Source organism: Centropristis striata, chromosome 2 (genome assembly GCF_030273125.1).
Source record: "Centropristis striata isolate RG_2023a ecotype Rhode Island chromosome 2, C.striata_1.0, whole genome shotgun sequence".
In the NCBI taxonomy this organism is placed as follows: Eukaryota; Metazoa; Chordata; class Actinopteri; order Perciformes; family Serranidae; genus Centropristis; species Centropristis striata.
The window spans coordinates 21,581,686-21,600,066 of NC_081518.1; the positions used below are offsets into that span (position 1 = coordinate 21,581,686).

At 41.5% G+C, this 18,381-nt stretch overlaps 1 protein-coding gene across 1 annotated transcript; it reads right to left on the minus strand.

Moving 5' to 3' along the window:
- Positions 1–1,655: 1,655 nt before the first annotated feature.
- LOC131989125 (aggrecan core protein-like) lies at positions 1,656–16,765 on the minus strand. Its single transcript, XM_059354318.1, has 20 exons — positions 16,648–16,765; positions 13,367–13,438; positions 13,078–13,177; positions 12,368–12,659; positions 11,923–12,097; positions 11,394–11,521; positions 10,970–11,263; positions 10,470–10,769; positions 10,191–10,365; positions 9,981–10,108; positions 9,607–9,900; positions 8,747–9,303; positions 7,762–8,674; positions 6,987–7,068; positions 5,923–5,948; positions 4,803–4,961; positions 4,627–4,709; positions 3,021–3,165; positions 1,860–2,042; positions 1,656–1,723 (listed from the first exon to the last, which is right to left on the minus strand). The coding sequence occupies exons 2-20, from the start codon at positions 13,429–13,431 to the stop codon at positions 1,656–1,658; spliced, it is 4,167 nt and encodes a 1,388-aa protein (XP_059210301.1). The 5' UTR covers positions 13,432–13,438; positions 16,648–16,765.
- Positions 16,766–18,381: the final 1,616 nt, after the last annotated feature.

Here is an 18,381-nt window from a genome sequence, read left to right on the forward strand (position 1 = left end):
CATTTTTAAAGCTCAGTACTTTCCCAAAACAACTGGTCTCTGTAATTCTTCTGTAAACAGAAGGAAATAGTGCATCTTCTTGGGGACTACTTTCAGTGGCTGATTAATCCACATTTGTCACCTAGTGCAACAGTGTGGCTCATTGGTTTTTTAATAGTTTTTAACAACAAAGGAGCTTTGTGGCACAGAGGGAGAAGAGAAATCAGGCTTTGATTCTCACACAATACTTGTGAGTTGATGCATTCACTGTTGGTTTTGGTGTTTTAATGGGATTTATTGACAGAAAGAAAAACAGCATATCGACAGATTTATCCTTGAAATAAGTGAATGAAATGGGGCTACAGCAGACACATGTACAGCTTGTAAATTGAATTCTCAGTCTTTGGTTTATCATGCAGCAGGTGACAGTGTGAAGGAGGCACAGCCTCCAAATACAGCATCAATGACACAAAACAAGTGCACAAATGAAAGCAGTCAAAATAACAAAAACAGGCCATACTTTCATACTGATATGTTTACAGTGAGGTTATTTCCTCTGAGGTTCCAAACATGAAATAGATAACAGATTTATTACACTGAATCTTGCTCCACAGAAACACTATGCACTGCAGAGTGCCCTGGAAGATGATGAGAACTAAAACACACACAAAAAACAAAAGACTCAAACCAGCCAACATGGCAAACTGTGGGGTCAGATTAAATATGAAAAATGGAGCAAGTAGAATTTTATTCTGCTGTATTCTAACAACCACTGGTTCTACACTCTGTCAGTGTGTTAATCAATAAATTAAAGGGGTAGTATTCACCTAAAGTCTCTGCTTTATACCAGTTCTTTACAAGATGCTTTGCAGCATATCATTGGATTTATTTTCTTTTTCTCTAGTCTCAATATTATCTACTTAATGTTCTTCTTATTTACATTCATCTCAGGACTTAACTTTGACCAGATATCATGTCCACTAAAACCACCACGTCAGAGGTGGGATATAATCATTGAGTAATCCTAAAAATGTTCCTCTAGGCAATTTGAAATTATCTAGTTTTTACCACGTTTTCCTGTAATGGATTGTCTTGCGCTTTGGAAGTTTTTTTCATCCTGTATTACAGGAAGGAACGTCGGCAAAAGGCTTCTTCTGAAGGAGGAAAAAATGATACCTTTAACGGAACTGACTGAGTGCAGAAATCAGCAGGCGAACCAAGATGATATATATGAACTTTAAAAACACTGGTATTTTCCTGTAACTTTGACAGTATTTCGGGAATATCTCTAAAGGAATATCCTTCCCCTGCTATGGTTTTTCATCTGACAGATATAAAAATAAGCTATGTAATTTGGGTAAACAAACATATAAGTTGTACACACCAGTAAACCAGTTTTACAGAAAATCCAAATTTGTCAACATCCACCAACCATCTCCAGCAGACAACAGTGAACCAGACAGATGCTGCCTTGTATAAATCTCATATGGAACAAAATATCTCAGCAATGATTTCACCAAACAAAATATATTACAGTCCACACAATGCAAATAAACTCAGAGCAATAAAGTTATTATATATAATTAAAATATATTATGAGGGACAGGATAAAGCAAACAAAAATCACATTTCCATGATGTAGTCTTTCAGCAATTTAACCCTTCAATCCATCTTCACTAAAATGTAATATCGATTTCTTTGCTATTCCTGCTGCTCCTCCGCTGTATTCTTTTTCTGGCTTTCACTGCGGTGAGGGAGAAACAAAACAAGAGTGAGTTATTGTTCAAAAACAACACACCTGTCTATGCCTGTCAGAGAATTTATTTTCCTACAAACTAGTCCCAGGTGAATAACAGGCTATCCATGTAGTTTGCACTCACCGTCAGTACATTGCACTTGGGGATTCTCCCACTGCCCGTCTGCTTTGCAGTGCACCACTGGAGGGTGACGCTGTGTGAACCCTGGGTTGCACTGATAGCGGATGATGGAGTTGACAGGGTATTCTCCCCTCAGGCTACCAAACATGAAAGCATTCTCCACCAGCGGTGGAGCACCACAGGACACTGAGGACAGAACCAGAGGACACAGGGCGTCTTATCAAACCATGTGTCCATTATATGTGTCTCGTACATTGAGAGACCGACACGAATGAATAAATTTGATATGAACATAGAATCTAATGGCTCTGTGTCAAAGGAGTCCCTCCTAAACTGTCTCATTCTGACATATCACATTAAAAACACTGTATGAAAACAGCAGAATCTATTTCAATTAGCTGTTTCCACTACCTACATCATCCCATTTATCATACTAATGTCTTCATCCTTGGACAACATGAAACATGGCCAATACTAGCTGACATAAAAGGCCAACCTGGCAGATTAAAGCCATGTGTAGCCTGTATGGCTAAGTTCTGACGAAACTATGCTTTGCATACATATCTCTTTTCTTTTCACAGATTCGCTTGTATATTGCTTGTCAACTGCATGGAAACATGACTATTGTTCTGCTGAAATTATGGAGAATCATCTTGCAGCTCTGCAGCTCTATTGAGAAATGATTAGCTAACAAGCTTTAATAAACACACCATGAGCTACCTCCTCAACACCAAAAAGCAGAACAAGTCAGGGACTAGTTGGTGATTAAAATGAAACACATAGTAGATTATTCCTCCCACAGTCCAAAAACATGCACTTAGGTTTAATTGGTGACTCTAAATTTGAATAAGAGAGTGATTGTCTGTTTCTATGCGTCTACCCTGGTGTACCCTGCCTTTCGCCCAATGTCAGCTAGGATCGGCTCCACCCCCCCGCGACCTGAGTGTGGATAAGCAGTTAAGGATAATGAATGAATATAGTAGGTATTTGTGGGATGTGTAAGGCAATAGTATGCCTGCACATTTGCCATAACAACTTTTAGTGGGATAATATTTAGTACTATGTTCCTGTTACTGATGTTTTTTTTACCCCTAGTGTTTAAAAATGAATTAACACATGCAGCTTAAAGCCTTGGTTACAGGTGTGCTGTCTGAACTAAGGTACCTGGTCCTTTCTTGCAGGTAAACGGCAGGTGGTAGTTGCATGGCACGTCGTTCCACTGCCCGTTCTCATGCCAGATCATCACCACACAATCTTCTCCAGAGTTGAAGTAATTGTCTGGCTGATTTGGCTTCCAGTTCACGTATTGCTGAAGAAGATAAGGAAGTGAAAACATACTTTGACAAGGTAGACCCAGACACAGAGAAAAGGTAAGAGCCACAACTCCAGCTTATAATGTGAGGTTGTCCAGCAGATTAAACCTGGTTACATTTTTTCTATAACTTTCCAGAGATGATAAATCCTGCCTTATAGGATTTTAAACTATCTTGCAGTGTTTTGGCCTCTGACCCTTCATTCTATTACTCAAAATGCACTTATATCATCTTACTGGCACCTGAAGGAACAAGCTTCCAACAACACAGCCATGTTTTTTAAACACTGTGCTGTTTCCCATTGGAACGTCTGGTAATGAAGTCAACTTCTTATTTTGCTTGCACCTGTTTGGTAAGTGTGCCTTTATATAAACCCGCTTGTGTTGCGGTGGGTGGAGTGGAGCAGCTGAGGTGGTGTTTATGCAGATCAGATGGTACGGTGCTATTTTTCGTGCTTGTTTTTGCATGATATTTGCATTTCACATGGCTCAGAAAACCTCTTATCACAAGTGCAAACAGCAATTTCTATTTCTTTAGGTGTTTAGTTAAATGCACAGATGTCTCCAAAAATGAACTAGCATTGTTTATCTAGTAGACACTTAAATGCAAGTCAATATAGAACTATTAAAGCATAGTCTGTATTGGGTTAAATTATAAGGGGCTTAATAATGTAGCTTCTATGAGGAGTAAAGTAAACAAAAAGTAATAATTACCATTTTTAGTTATGTCTCTTCTGTCAGTCACATTTTTGTTTTTAATATATGTGGGTGGGGGGGTTGTTAATGTTTTTGTGGTTTGTCATCAAGACATACTGGCAGCAAGGCTGATTTTACATGCTGTATTCACCATGAAAAACCCATTGAAAACATGCTAGTGGGTCAGAACTTTAGCTTACTAAATAATGTTATTCTACAATATAATCCACCAGGGTTGCCCAACCTGGGGGGTCAAGACTAACAAAGGGGTTCTCGAGAACCCTGATTTGATTTGAACAGGAGAGGATAGCAAGAAACATATTTTTGCCATTTATTTTTTATTTTTTATTTTTTTTAAAGAGTTAGTGTTCTCCCTCAGTAACATTCTGCAGGAGAACCATAACTCTGAAGATGCTCAGAGACCAAAACAACTTTTCTTTTGTAGTCATTTGCATTTCTTTGTGGTCATTTTACATCTTTTTGTAGTTGTTTATATGACTTTACAACAAAAAAATATTAATACTAGGGGCCCCTGGATTCCTTAGGCCCTTAGGTATGCCTGTTCAGTACCTGATCCATGCCTTGCTGTGTATCCTTCTGGGAGAGAAAAAAAATCTCTCCCACCACCTGTGGTTGTACTGTATAAAACTGTGACAAGTGCTGCAAGTAAACTTTGTTTTAAGAGGTTGTAAACCACCACAACACACCATAATATAAGCTACAATACTTTTTCTGTCCTGTGTTTGAGATGTCCTTACTCACCAGTGGAGTGCCATCTATCCAGCGGAAATCGTTCTCTACTGTCTTGTCATTCAGCCCAATCCACTGGTAGTCCTGTGCGTTTGCTGTGGGAGAAAAAAAAGTGTTTATTTAGACTTTATTTTTCATGATCTCCATTATTACATACTCAAACACACATATATGTATTAAACACTCACAGTTAACAAAGCCTTGTTCCTCTGGGGTGATGATGCTGACCAGGTGGGCGTTCAGGTCCCTGCAGCGCTGCTCTGCGTCGAGCCATACCTCTCTATCAGAGAAGTGCAGGTAGCAGTTCCCCTGAAACTTAGTCCAACCGTCTTCACACTGCTGCTCATCTGCAGCCGCAACACCAAAGAGTCAATGTTCATTCAATGCATGACCTTCTGATGCACTTTAACCTGAATATGCATTCATATATTTGGCATAGTTTTGTATGTAACATATTTTAGGACTCCGAGACTCTGATAACTCAGACAACTACAAATGGGTTGGAAAACTAAAGCACAGCATCAGATGATGAGAAGCTCTTTTGTATTCTTATCATTCTTTCTGCTGTTTGTCTGAATTAGTGTTTGAGCAGCAGATAAAGTGCTTTATATTGTTCACAACCCATGTAGTGTTTTAGTTTGACATATTCAGTACTTGTCTTGTGAGTCAGTGATGAGCACATTTTCCCACTATGATGCCCTCAGCTGCGGTCTGGCATCCAGCATCCAGTCTGACGATGGGCAGTGTTTCCATTCTGACGTACGAAACAAACGTCCCAGTGCAGAATGGAAAACAGAACATAATGCTTCAGTTCAGCTGGGAGAGCCCTGCCCAACAGTAATGTAATTGTGATTTTTTTCCATTTTAACTGTAACATTCAAAGGCTTCATTCATTGTATCGTTCCACCTTGATGACTTTATGAAAAGGATCAGTTTACCCAAAATACGTAAAAAGATATTTTCCCACTTTTTGTCTTAACACCCCTTAAGAACGGCATTGGAAGAAAAATCCAGTTCAGAGGTTTTCCGAAAATGTCAGCGTTTTGAGCAGTAAAACACTGAACAATTGCTTCTTGGGTGATTTAGGCAAACTGACCCTTTTGTTACTTATGGCCTTTTGCCTGTATAGGTCCCATGGCAAACCAGCAACATCACAGCAACATGTTGTGCATCTCCGACTGCTGTGCCACAAGGCACAGCTCCACTGAGTTATGATGCCATCAACTGGTGATGTTTAGCATCTCTCTCTCTTTCTTCAGTTGTTTTTGAGGCTGTTGTTAGTATTATTAGCAGAAGCTGATCTCATACCGATCTCACAACGTTCCCCTCCGTAGCTGGGCAGGCATAAGCATTTGTAAGAGTCTGCACTCTCCACACAGGTGGCTCCATTGGTACAGGGGTTGGGATGGCACACATCTACCTCTGCAAAAAAGGGGGCGGGTGACACTACTGTTTCAGCATGGGGTGGGGAGAGGAGGTTGGCCAGCAAGGTGAAGGAGGTGAAGCTGTGATAGAAAGACTATCACACTTCAGGACTGACAAGTTAGTAAACAATACTGTAGCTGCTACAACCTTTGATTCAGATTAGACTTACTGCACACTAAGTCATCATATTATTTGAACTCTTTTGGTTACTAAATTTTAATGAGATATACTTAAATACATACCAAATCTGTGTTTATTTCTGCAAAGAGAATAACTAATCATTGCAATATATGCAGTAAGTTAATGCTTGAATCTGTGGTTAGTTGCAACAGAAAATCAGTATTCACATTCCAGCAGGATGATAGCACCGACATGGTGTCAGAAAGCATATGTGTTGACCCAGGTTCAGCATGCATAAAGCAGAGCGAAGGCGGCGTACTGGCACAGCAAACCAAAAACAACATATAGGCTGAAGACATTTGTGATAACACGTGTGACACAGAGGCTGAGCAACCTCAGAGCAGAGCTAATACATATTTGACAAGCATCCAAACATTTAATCTGCCACACAAACACAGAGGCCCATAGCCAGACACAGACAAAATTAACATAAGGAAATTAAAGGAACACAAAACATTAATGCAAAACACATCAGGACAGAACAGCAGGGAGAGAAAAAAGATCTTTAGTAAGTCTAATAACACTGATTCACAAACAATAGATATAATCATGTTAATAATAATCACCAGTTAAATATGCATCTGAAAACTGACAAGCTGATTAATAAACAGAATGCAGATCAACAATATAAAACATGCAAAGTGCTTCAAAACAAAGACACAGAGAAACACAACTGGAGAAGTCAAAACATCATCGCACAATATTGAATTCGGTACTCGTCAGTAAAACAAAGAGCAAAAAAATGGCACCTTGCAACTTTTTATGACTTACCATGGCAATGAGCAACCCCGTCCTCAACAGTGCATGCCCCAGCACCACAGGGGTTGGGTTCACATGGGTTAGAGCCACCTAGAAGAACAGGCCAAATAATTCAAACATAATTTCCTCCATGAATGACATATGCTATACTTTCAAAAGAGAGAATCATGTTCATCAATCTTCCAAGTTTCATCTGGTGTGTCACAGCACACGACTGAATGCATCTTCCCTCCATTTGTACCAACACTTGAACACAGCTCTAAAATGTATCTAGCTTACTAATGTCATCACAGCAGTGATTGCTGATGTACTATGAAAAAAATAACTCTACACTGAGACCAAGTTGATGAGTTGACCTCTCTGCTAAAAAAGATTTTTCAATCATGTTAAAGCTCATGAAGGATCAACTACTAGTATCTCTGGTCTGAAAGTGAGAGGATTGTAAACACTCCTATGTTGTGATACATTTACATTTAATCAGTGTTTCAAAACATTCCATAATAGGGAAGTCAAAGCTATTGGGCACTTGCCACTTAGGGAAGATTGTTTCACTGTTTTTGTTGTGATTTTCTTCATATTGAGTGGACTAGATGCAGGTAATTGGTGGAAGCTTTTCATTCAAGATAGAAATTCTCTTCGACCCTTGGGTTTCACGGCCCTTTAAAAACTATTTCAACATGCTGCATTAGAAATTTCAAGTTTGATCAAACACTGCTTTCTATTCCCCCTAAATATATTATTTGACAACCAATGACAGAAAAATTTAAGAATAGGTTGACCTACCCTTCCTTGAATCTGATTCTTCAACAACACCTGGTGCCTGCTCAGAGGCGAGTGTAGCTGCAGTGGGAGGAGCAGCCAGTCCTGCAGGGGCAAGCACAGGGTGGGGAGTTCCATAGACATCACCAGGGGACTCTGACAGTTCAACCCCACGGGCCTCCTGGGGTCCTTTGGTGTTCTCTGTTGGTGCCCACTCACTGGATGGAGAGGGTAGTACCAACTGTGGTAGATCTCCAGAGGAAGCTCTACTTCCACTTCCACTTCCACTGCCACTAGCTGTGGACAAGAGGTTGTCTCCGCTTCCAGAGTAGAAGCCACTGCCACTACTGCTTCCTTCTCCGCTGTACTCCAATGACCCCTGTCCAAGCTCCATAGACAGAGCAGAGTCCCCGGATACCTCTGTCAAAAAATCCCCAGTCAAAAATGTAACACTGCCTTTTTCTCCGCTTGTTGAGGACTCGGATGCAGACATTCCTGATCCAGATATTCCCGATCCAGACCCAGAGACGAAACTCAAGCTTCCAAATCCAGACAAATGTCCACCACTTCCCTGTCCAGAGCCGTAGAGTAGATACCCAGAGGCCTCCTCCTCTCCAGAGGATGACCCTGTAAGGTCAGTGAACCCTGACCCAAAATAGGTCACACCTGGGAAGAAGAATCCAGAGCCACTTCCAGAGGCTGAGCCACTGAGATCACCACTGACAATCCCAGATCCTGAAATGTCTCCAGAGCCACTAAACTCCACTTGGCCTCCACCAAGCTCATGCTCCTTGTGGGTAATAGGGATGGACACATCAATCAGTTCACCATCTATCAGTAAGATCTGAGCATCTCCACTTCCAGAAAGATCTCCTGAGTGTCCACTAGCACTTCCAGAGGAGGATCCTGATGGGAAACCACTGAACCCAGAAAAGTCCTGACCAGTTATGAAACCAGATGACATGCCAGAGAACTGTCCTGAGCTGTCTATGGAAGAGCCACTTTCTGCAGAGCCGAAACCAAATCCAGATCCGGACAGGTCCCCGCTACCACTGAGAATCCCAGAGCCTGATTCAGAAGGGAAAATAATGATCCCTGTGCTTCCCTCTCCGGCTTCTTGGAGTCCTCCTGAAGCTGAGCCGTCTCCAGAGACAATGCTGTCGATGCCCGAAAAAACAACAGTGATGCCGGATCCTTCTCCACTGAGAGCTGATCCAGAAGCATCTATACTGCTGAAACCTGATGCCCCACTGGGCAGCTCAGTACTGGCACTGCCGGCCAGGTCTCCAGAACCAGACAAGTCTCCAGAACCAGATTTATCTCCAGAACCAGATAGGTCTCCAGAGCCGGACAGATCTCCAGAAATGACCCTGTCTCCAGAACCAGACAGGTCTCCAGAGCCAGACAGATCACCAGAGATGACCTTGTCACCAGAACCAGATAGGTCTCCAGAACCAGATAGGTCTTCAGAGGCACCATCTACCCCAGACCCTGAGCCAAAGTCTGCTGAGCCTGACCCAGAACCTGAAGTCTCCACAGGGATGGGAGTGACAATGGAAGGAACAGCTAAAGGGAAATACAGAAAAAAAGAGTGAGGGACATTGAAAAATAAAAGGGACATTTGCACAAATAAGAAATTAATTTGTTTATGATTTAAAGATAGCTAACCAGGCCTCAACAAATCAGCAACTGATGTCAGGTTAAGTAGGGCCTCCTCGATATCTGTGCTGTTCAGCCCGGTTTCATTTGCAATAAGTTGAATATCCACTGTAATAATTAAACAATGAACAGAAACAATTAATTAATTAATAATTGATAATGTAAATAAAAATCCAAAATGAGCTTGTAAAATAACAGTTAAACAGTTACCTCTGAAACAGTATGCGTCAAATCTGGCATCAAGTTCAGGGAAGCTTGTCTGGTTGGAGTGAGCATTCACAGTGTGTACTCCTACTTTCCCAGCTCCACACTCATTGCGGGGGTTGTTGATTGGATAGCGGACACTGCGATCCACTAACCAGCCGGCACGGCAGTTGTCATAACCCATTTTCCAGGCTGCATATAGCTCTCCAGTGGAGGCCAGGACGGCATTCTGCTCTAGACAGCTAGCAGCGGCCTCATCATAGGTGAAACCCTCAGCAGACCCCACATGGAAAACTTCACCTGTGGAGAAGATGAGGAGAAGATGTCAAGATGGTGAAAAGTTGTACACAAAGTTAAAACTAAACAGTGTTTTTTCTTACCTTTGAGCCCATCAATGTAGCAGTACACATCATATGTCTCATCTGCTGGCCTTAAACCATATGACCTGACTCCAGGTCGATCCCCCAGATCTCCAGCACACTTATCTCGAGGGAAAACAATGGGATACCTAAAAAAGAGCAATACTGATGACGTATTGTGTTTGGGACAGGAATCTCTCTACCTGATTTGAAAATACACTTCAGATTTACCTGACAGTCTGGTCCTTCAACCATCCCGCATCACACTGGTGGTATCCAGCCTCATATGCGGCCTGCAGCTGCTCTGGTGTGGCGATGGAAGCTCCGACACTCTGGCAGGCCAGCTGGGCCTCAACAAAGGTGAGGGCATAGTGGCTAGATCCTGAGCGATAGTGGAAGACAACACCTGCACAGAAAAAAAAAGGACCTTTTACTTCGGGACACTTGGACTCTGGACTTTCTGTGTGCCGTTACAGTTATGACAGGCATTAACAGTTCAGTATCACTAACCACTTGAAGACATCACAAAGCCTTTGCTGCGCTCCCTGCCTGTGTCGGGCCGGGCAGTGGCTTGCACTATCACGTCAATGATGACCTCAGTGACAGGCGGCTGAGGCAGTGGCAGCTCAGTAGGGCTCTCTGTGTAGGTGAAGTCCACAATGGTAGGCTGCTGAGTCTCCACCTCTCCGACCGCCTCGCTCTCTGTGGTCGTCCTACTGAAGAACACCTCTGGGCTCCTTGTCACAGTAGTAACACTCAGCACGCCACTTCCCTCTTCTATGATGCCTGAACCTTCCTCATCAGGGGACTCTGGAGGTGATCAAGGAGAGGGATTGTTGGGAAATCTTTGCTGTAGCTGTGGCTATTTTGGTTCATAAGTGGGGTTTTTTCTCTTGTTATCTATATATTTGTTGAACAGAGTCAAACTGCACTTACAGATACCAGAAAGTATAACTTTCTCCCATCAGTAGTCAGTATCTTGGTGCAAGAATTTCTGAATGGTGGCCTACCTGTATAGCAGAAGGCATCATAGCGAGACTCAGGAACTGGGTATCCTGTCTGGTTTGTGTGGAGGTAAACAGTTCGCACCCCCAGCAGACCCCCTCCACACTGCGGCCGACGAACGTTGATGGGATATCGGACGCTCCTGTCTCCCAGCCAGCCAGCGTTACATACGTCCATCCCGCCCTGCCAGGCCAGGTAGAGCTGACCAGTAGTGGCCAACTGAGCTCCCTGTCTTGAGCATGCCACCACAGCCTCATCGAAGGTGAATTTTTCTGCAGAAGCTGTGTAGAAAACTCTGCCTGCATCAGATGAGAGAGATTCATTAAAGTCAAAGAAAAAAAAATCACTTGAAATACCCAAACCACAAAAGATCATGGAATAACAACAATAATCACAGGCAGAGACCCTGCAGAGTTCATCGCAGTGTACCTGTCATCCTCTCAGTGAAGCAGTAGACATCATAAGTCTCATTGAGGTCTCTCACTCCATATGTCCTGACTCCAGGCAGCATCTCCTTGTCACCATAGCAGTTCACACGAGGATCGTGGATCGGGTACCTTTGGTTCAATGGAAATAACCCTGAGTCATCAATGTCAAAATTTGAACAGGATTTTGACAACTCTCCCTGCTGGTGCCCTCAAGCACACACTGACACCTGCTGCTAAATAGTAACCTTAAAACTATAAAATCCACCTTATCTTTTTGGCAGCATCCTTCTTTGTTTGTTTATTTGTCCTCTGGCTATACATCTGTCAGTACTGTGCTGTTGAATATGGATTCTCAGATGTTGGAGCTTCTTTTTGAACACTTTTATACAGTCCAATGTGTTTTATTAGCACATACATTTTCATTTTTATGTTTGGGATTCAAGTTACAACCATAAATGTGTAATGTCGTTCCATCCAGTTAGTTAAACAGGGGCAGTAGAGAGTTGTTGCCCATCATGTGACAAACCAACCTGACTGTTTGGTCCGAGAGCCAGCCAGCGTCACACTGGTGAAATCCGTCATCATAGGCCGCTTGAAGCTGTTCAGGTGAAGCCATGACCGCACTGTTCTGGGCACATGCTGCCTTTGCCTTTTCAAAAGTTAAACTGTAGCGTCCCATAATGGCACGGTAGTGGAACACCAAACCTAGAAAGATAAATGAGTACTTAAGAATTTATAATACAAAAAAAATGATTAAAACTGAATAATCCCCTGCCACTTCCACTTACTGGCAGAATAGCAGCAAATGTTTCAATATTACTTGGAGCAATGTGAACCTGTCTTATACATTAAGTTGTATTTGCACAGTGAGTTCAAGGGTAATGTTAGTTTATTTCAAAAGGGGCATGCCTACAAAACTTCTGCAACCAATTCCTTGATATTCAGATATGTTGTATCGACAGCTCATTTTCATACCTTGAACCTGCACATGGACGATGTCATGGTTGCCCTCAATACCATGCTGAACCTCACAGCGGTAGACTCCTGTGTCAGTGGAACACAGTTCAGATATCTTGATGCTGGCATCTGTAGAAGTCATGGGGTATCCCAACATATGAACTCTGTCCAGGTAGGTCTCACTGATATGCACCTGTCCTTCCAAAGCCACCAGGATAGTTGTGACTTTTTCTTTGGTGACAAGGCTCCATTTTATGCGATGAGCGAGGGGAGCGATGATGGGAGCTCCTGGGTCTGGGACTGTGTGATCCTACGTGGAAAACAACAACACCATTCACCACCAATTTGTTGTGCTAGGTTTATTTAACATAAACACACCAAATGTTATGCTTATTAAATGTAGTATTACACCTTATACGGGTGCTCAGAGCAGAATTAACATTTTTGAAAGCTTTAATAGCACACAAACTAATCCTAATGTGTTCCCAAACTGAACTATATACACATCAAGCAGACACAGAGCAACATTAGTATTCATTTGGATTTGGGTTTTTGCTTGATAAGTGTAAGTCCAATATAATTTCTCCTTTTGGCACTGTTTGTGGTCTCCACCAACTCCTTCTCTTCTTCTTTAGTTGATGGATGTTTTGAGTTTTTTCATCAGCTAATCCTTAATATATGTATGGAATAAACATACTGGCATTCAGTAAAAGCTCATAATTACACACCTCAAAGTAACACGGTAGTACTAATGTTGATCCCAGTAGAGGATGCTGTGGTTCCTCCAGAGGGATGCTCACACTCAGCACATCCTCTGGGTCTGTGGAAGAGATAAGAAAGAGTGATCTGATAAATGCAAAGACTGGTCGTGGTTGTGGCAGAAAAAATGAGCACATACTAAGCTCCACTGACGATCTGACCACATCTGGTCTTACTTGAGAAAAACCATCTAAGAAATGTTTAAAAAACAAATCTCATAAATATGCTTTCTTACCCATAAAGGAGTGTGCTTCATAAATGTAATCAAATGCAGCTGAGATGACATGTAGACACACAGACAGCGACACAATCCACCTTATCATGTTTTACCTGAAATTTAAAAAAAAGGAAAAACATGTAATGCAAATAATTTTCTCAAGTAGGTACCTGGGATAACCCCATAATCTGTATCTGCATCCAGATACAGATTATGGGGCTGGGTTTAAATGAGAACTAGGTGTGGCTTAATCCAAAAGTACATACTGAACAGAGTCAGAATTCTGCTTAAGATCATCATAAGAGTAAGAGAACTATTTACAGAATACATTAATTCATTCACCAGAAGTACAGATAGTGAAGCTATTTACGCAGATGATACTCATACTTGTTCTCATTATCTGTTCCAGATACTAATTTCATCCAAGTACTCAGTTTAAAAATGTAATTTCCGGTAATGATAAGAATATTTAAAAAATGGGGGTGGTCCGTAGCATAGTGGGTTACACAGGCGCCCCATGTATAGAGGCTACAGTCCTCGCTGCGGTGGAGCCGGGTTCGAATCCGGCCTGAGCTCCCATTGCTGCATGTCCTCCCCTCTGTCACCCCCTTTCTATCTGTCTCTCGCTTTCAATAAAGCATGTAAAATGCCCAAAAAATAATCTTTAAAAAAAAAAAAAAGAATATTTTAAAAATAATTATTCGACCTTGGATTGGATTCTTGGACAACTGTCAAATATATAGCACTTTCTTTCAATAAACACACTAAACATGTGGTAATCCCCTGTGAAGTTACATCCATTCACTGGAAAAACATGATGCTGAGCTGCAGTTTGAACACTGGCCTGAATGTCCGCTCTGTTTGTACAAATACGCTTCTGGTCCTGACAAAATTCTTCCTTTCGGTGCTCACAGAGGGAGGGTCACATCTTTTAAGTCACCACATTCAAATCCAAAGAGAGTCATTTAGCTTAAAAGTCAAAGTTTTCTGTCTTGTTTGAAGTCCACACCTTCACCTTTAGAGTCTCAAACAGACATGATTCCAGTTTTCCTACACAAAAGCTACACACAGCAACTACATTTCCCAAAGGAATAACCACAACCACACATTGCTGGAATGCCCACGTGCCAGTGGAGTGACTACAACACTCTCTAACAACTGACACTCTTATTTTGCTCACAGAAAAACAAGGAGCTCCAGTTCTTTCAGAAGTAAATGTTTGCCGTTATTTCATCTGACTAACACTTCCCGCTCCTCCCTCCTTCGACACGGACAGACTAACACTTTTTTCCAAAATCCAGTTTGTATATTTGTTCATATCCAAGGCGTTATGTTCAGAGGTGATTGTGATTTAAAAGCCTACCATCCACTCCTACACCTGGGTGTGTGTTTGCTGGGTTTATTTAATTGGCACAGACTGATATTGTGAGTTCAACTGAAGATGGACACTTAAGCTGTCACATCAATGAATCTAAAGTAGGAGATCATTTGTACAATCTTATTCAAACTTTTAAGATGCTGGATGTTGCCCCTGTTGTTGGTTTTGTGCCCATATGATATGATCAATTTGGATCATTTGGCAATCCGTGGCCTAGATATAAGGAATCGGGCTTGTAACCGGAGGGTTGGCCACCCTCCGGTTACAAGCCCGACTGACAGGTCAAGAACTGAAGTTCCCTTGAGCAAGGCACCTAACCCCCTCACACAGCAGCCCGGGTGCCCAGAAATGTGCTGCCCACTGCTCTTAAGCATGGTGTCTAAAGGATGGGTTAAATGCTTGAATTTCCCCATTGTGGGACATATAAGGGAATCTTAATGTTAATAACTTGCACGATCATCGTACATCGTACATTGTGATGTTTCACAGTGGACATCATCCACATATGCCAATTCGCCCAACCTTAGTCTCGTTAGTTAGAGATGCAGCTCTCCTACAGCGTAGGAAGTAGGAAGCACCTGGGTTCAGGCTTTTACTTTGCAAACAGAGCTTGCGTAACCTCTAAGCCTTATGTTAGAGTATGTGATGTCAAATGATCTCAGCATCTTCTGGTAACAACACACAATTTCATCCGTCAGAGCAGGATAAACACTTTTTTTTTTTAAAACTCGTGTCTCTTTAGGACAGCTTTGGTGTTTTCACTAACTAACTAACTGACAGTTCATTAGCAGCTGAGTTGTGTGTGAGCCGTGCTGGTGGCCAGCTCCACACTGAGCTCATTCAACTGGTGGTAAGGTCCACTCCCAGAGAGACCGGGGCCCATAAGACCAGATCTGTTCCCCTTGAAGCCTGTATTATGGCAGCTCTGACGACAACAGGCCCTATGTAAACAGCAGCCTTTCCATCACGTCTCAACACTGTGAACATTCAGGCAGGAGACTTGGAAAAGTGTGAGACATGATAGAAGGTGTGGCCGTGACAGAGCTTTGATCCTCACCTGTCCATCTCTTTTTTTTAATGACTCTCTACATGAGGCACATTTCTCCTATGAGAAAACTTCCGTTTTGTCACATATACACAGTGCAGGAATATTAAGCACCCCTCCCAAATGGAAAGAAATATTTTCCTGTAAGAGTCTTACAGCGATGTATAATATGTTGGTGACCTGTTGTAGTCATGTTTTATAGATTTATTGACTTCCTGCAGATATTTCATCAACATCAGTTCTTAAATCTACTAAAATATTATCACATTAAAAATAAGAGTCTGTGGTGCTCCATAGTGAGTTATACTGATTTATTGATACTTTGTGGTACCAAAAAATTTACTTTAATACCATGTATCACAACTTTTTTTTGCAATTATTAATTGTAGTTTTGTCTTTTATTATTCTAATAGGTAATATATATTCATCACACAGATATGATATATAGTTAATTATTTTCCATAGATACAAATGTCTAATGTCAAGTTAAAGACACAAATACAGCCCCTTCATTTCTTTTTTAAGAATTGTTCGTCTTTCAGAAATGAAACTTAATAATAAACACAAAGAGAGATGATGGAATATAAATCCACAGATACACTATTTGGAGTTAAAACTCAACCTTACACCAGCTGTTTAGAGACAGTTACATGTTTACAATTTAAAATGTACTAATATAATATCACAATGATGTGAGTTACTCTAAATAAGGATGTATGGAGTTGAAAAGATATCTACATATTTTGAGGAAAATACTGTTTAAATCAAAAACAAGATGACAAGATTATTCTTATCACCTTGCATAGGTAATAAGAATAATTTTATCCTCTTCAAAAGTTGCACATGTTCCTGAATTTACAAAAACCAAACAGGATAGGTAAACAAAGTATGTCACCTACCAGCTGTAGAAACACCTTCACACCTGTCAAAGTCAAACTCTTCTTCAGTGGTGTATTTTAGGTCACTGAGCTCCAGGTTGTAGTTTAAAGTCCCGGTGAGCTGCAGCAGCAGCAGAGAGCTCAGGATGCTCGGCTGTTTGCAGAGGAGAGAGACTGGGACCAGGTCTGGTGGTCACACCTCTGAGGGAAACACCACCGTCAAGCTGCTCACAGTGAAGGATGAGGCAAACTAAAGACTGCTTTCAAAATAAAAGCAGAATGTGGCTTAAAGCATTTCTTAAAAATGGCTCAGTGTTCTGGGCAGTGTTGGGACTAACTCATTACAAAGTACAAGTTACTGTAATTCCGCTATAGTTGGTACAGTAGTGCTATTAGCAGCAGTAGTAGAAGAAGAAGAATCAGTATTATTGTTGTTGCCTGTTTTTGTAGAAATGTTCAGGTATTCTGCTTTTATTTTGAAGAAAATGTAACTGGCTATCTGGCATACTTAACTCATTTGATGGAGGTCGAGGGAGGAAAGAGGGTGGAGGTAGGAGGGTGTGTGCTGTCCCACCCACTTGGTAGAAATGAGGTATTGATCCTCATAGATTGAGATCAGCCAAAGTAATCTATGGAATAATCGGTTTGAATCAGTGTTCCCAAAACACGACTAAACTACTGTATGTGGTTTATCACAAACTTTCAGTGTGAAAGAAAAGATTGCAGTGTGTGGTACAACACAATGTGCAATATTTGCCTCTGATCTGTCGTCGAGTAGAAGTATAAAGTTGCACAAAAAAGAAAAGTACTTGAGTAAATGTAGTTTGTAACATTCCATCACTGCGGCACATTTCTCCATGACTCTCTGCTCTGTTGTCCTGCCGTCACCTCTGGCCTCTTTAATGCTCTCCCATAACATTTGAGAGTATCACGCCTCACCCCTGTTTCTTCTCTCCGCCCGCTTGCTTTCGCTCCTGAAAAGAAAACTGAACACAAAGCTGCTCTTTCACGCAGGTACCACGGAGAGCTGATGGGGCAGGAAACAGCAACATGTGCAATTACACACAGTATTTACGCTAAAAATGTTGTTGTTTCAGATACAAATGAATCCCACTTAACTTAAAATGGTTTAAGTGGGACGTAATGACAGTAACGTCCCATTTCAAACAACAGAACTTATTACATCTAAGTTTACACAATTCATCCCCCAACCCCCTCACTTTTTGTACTTTTTAAGCAAAATATAAATATAAATGTGTGTGTGTGTGTGTGTGTGTGTGTGTTCTGTGTGTGTGTGTGTGTGTGTGTGTGTGTGTGTGTGTGTGTGTAATTATAATCACATAAAGTTACCTGTGTGTGTGTGTGTGTGTGTGTGTGGTGCATGCGTGTTTGAAGCATGTGTATGCATGTGTGAGGAGTGTGCGTGCGTGTGTTTGAAGCATGTGTATGCATGTGTGAGGAGTGTGCGCGCTTACACGCATGTGTGTGTGTGTGTGTGTGTGTAATACACAGTGACAGCAGTCTACATATGTTGTTTTTTTTCAGAAAAATGAAAAAATAGCTTTGTTAGAGCGATCTAAAAAAACTGTTACATCTCCCTTTTTTTTAGAAATCTTCCTGAGTTTTTAATATGGGAGCCAATGAGGCTCTTGGTGCGTGTTGGTGGGTCATCTATGCGTCCTACGCCCAAACTATAACTCTGACAGCTTTACCAGAGGATTGTGAGACAAATTTTCCTACGTTTCTATGTATAAA

Coding starts and splice junctions, on each gene's coding strand:
- LOC131989125 (XM_059354318.1), bottom strand. CDS start 13,431: ATGATAAGGTGGATTGTGTCGCTGTCTGTGTGTCTACATGTCATCTCA. Junction 12,660..13,077: donor TACTACCGTGTTACTTTGAG/GTGTGTAATTAT, acceptor TTTTCCACGTAG/GATCACACAGTCCCAGACCC. Junction 11,264..11,393: donor CTTCACTGAGAGGATGACAG/GTACACTGCGAT, acceptor CATCTGATGCAG/GCAGAGTTTTCTACACAGCT.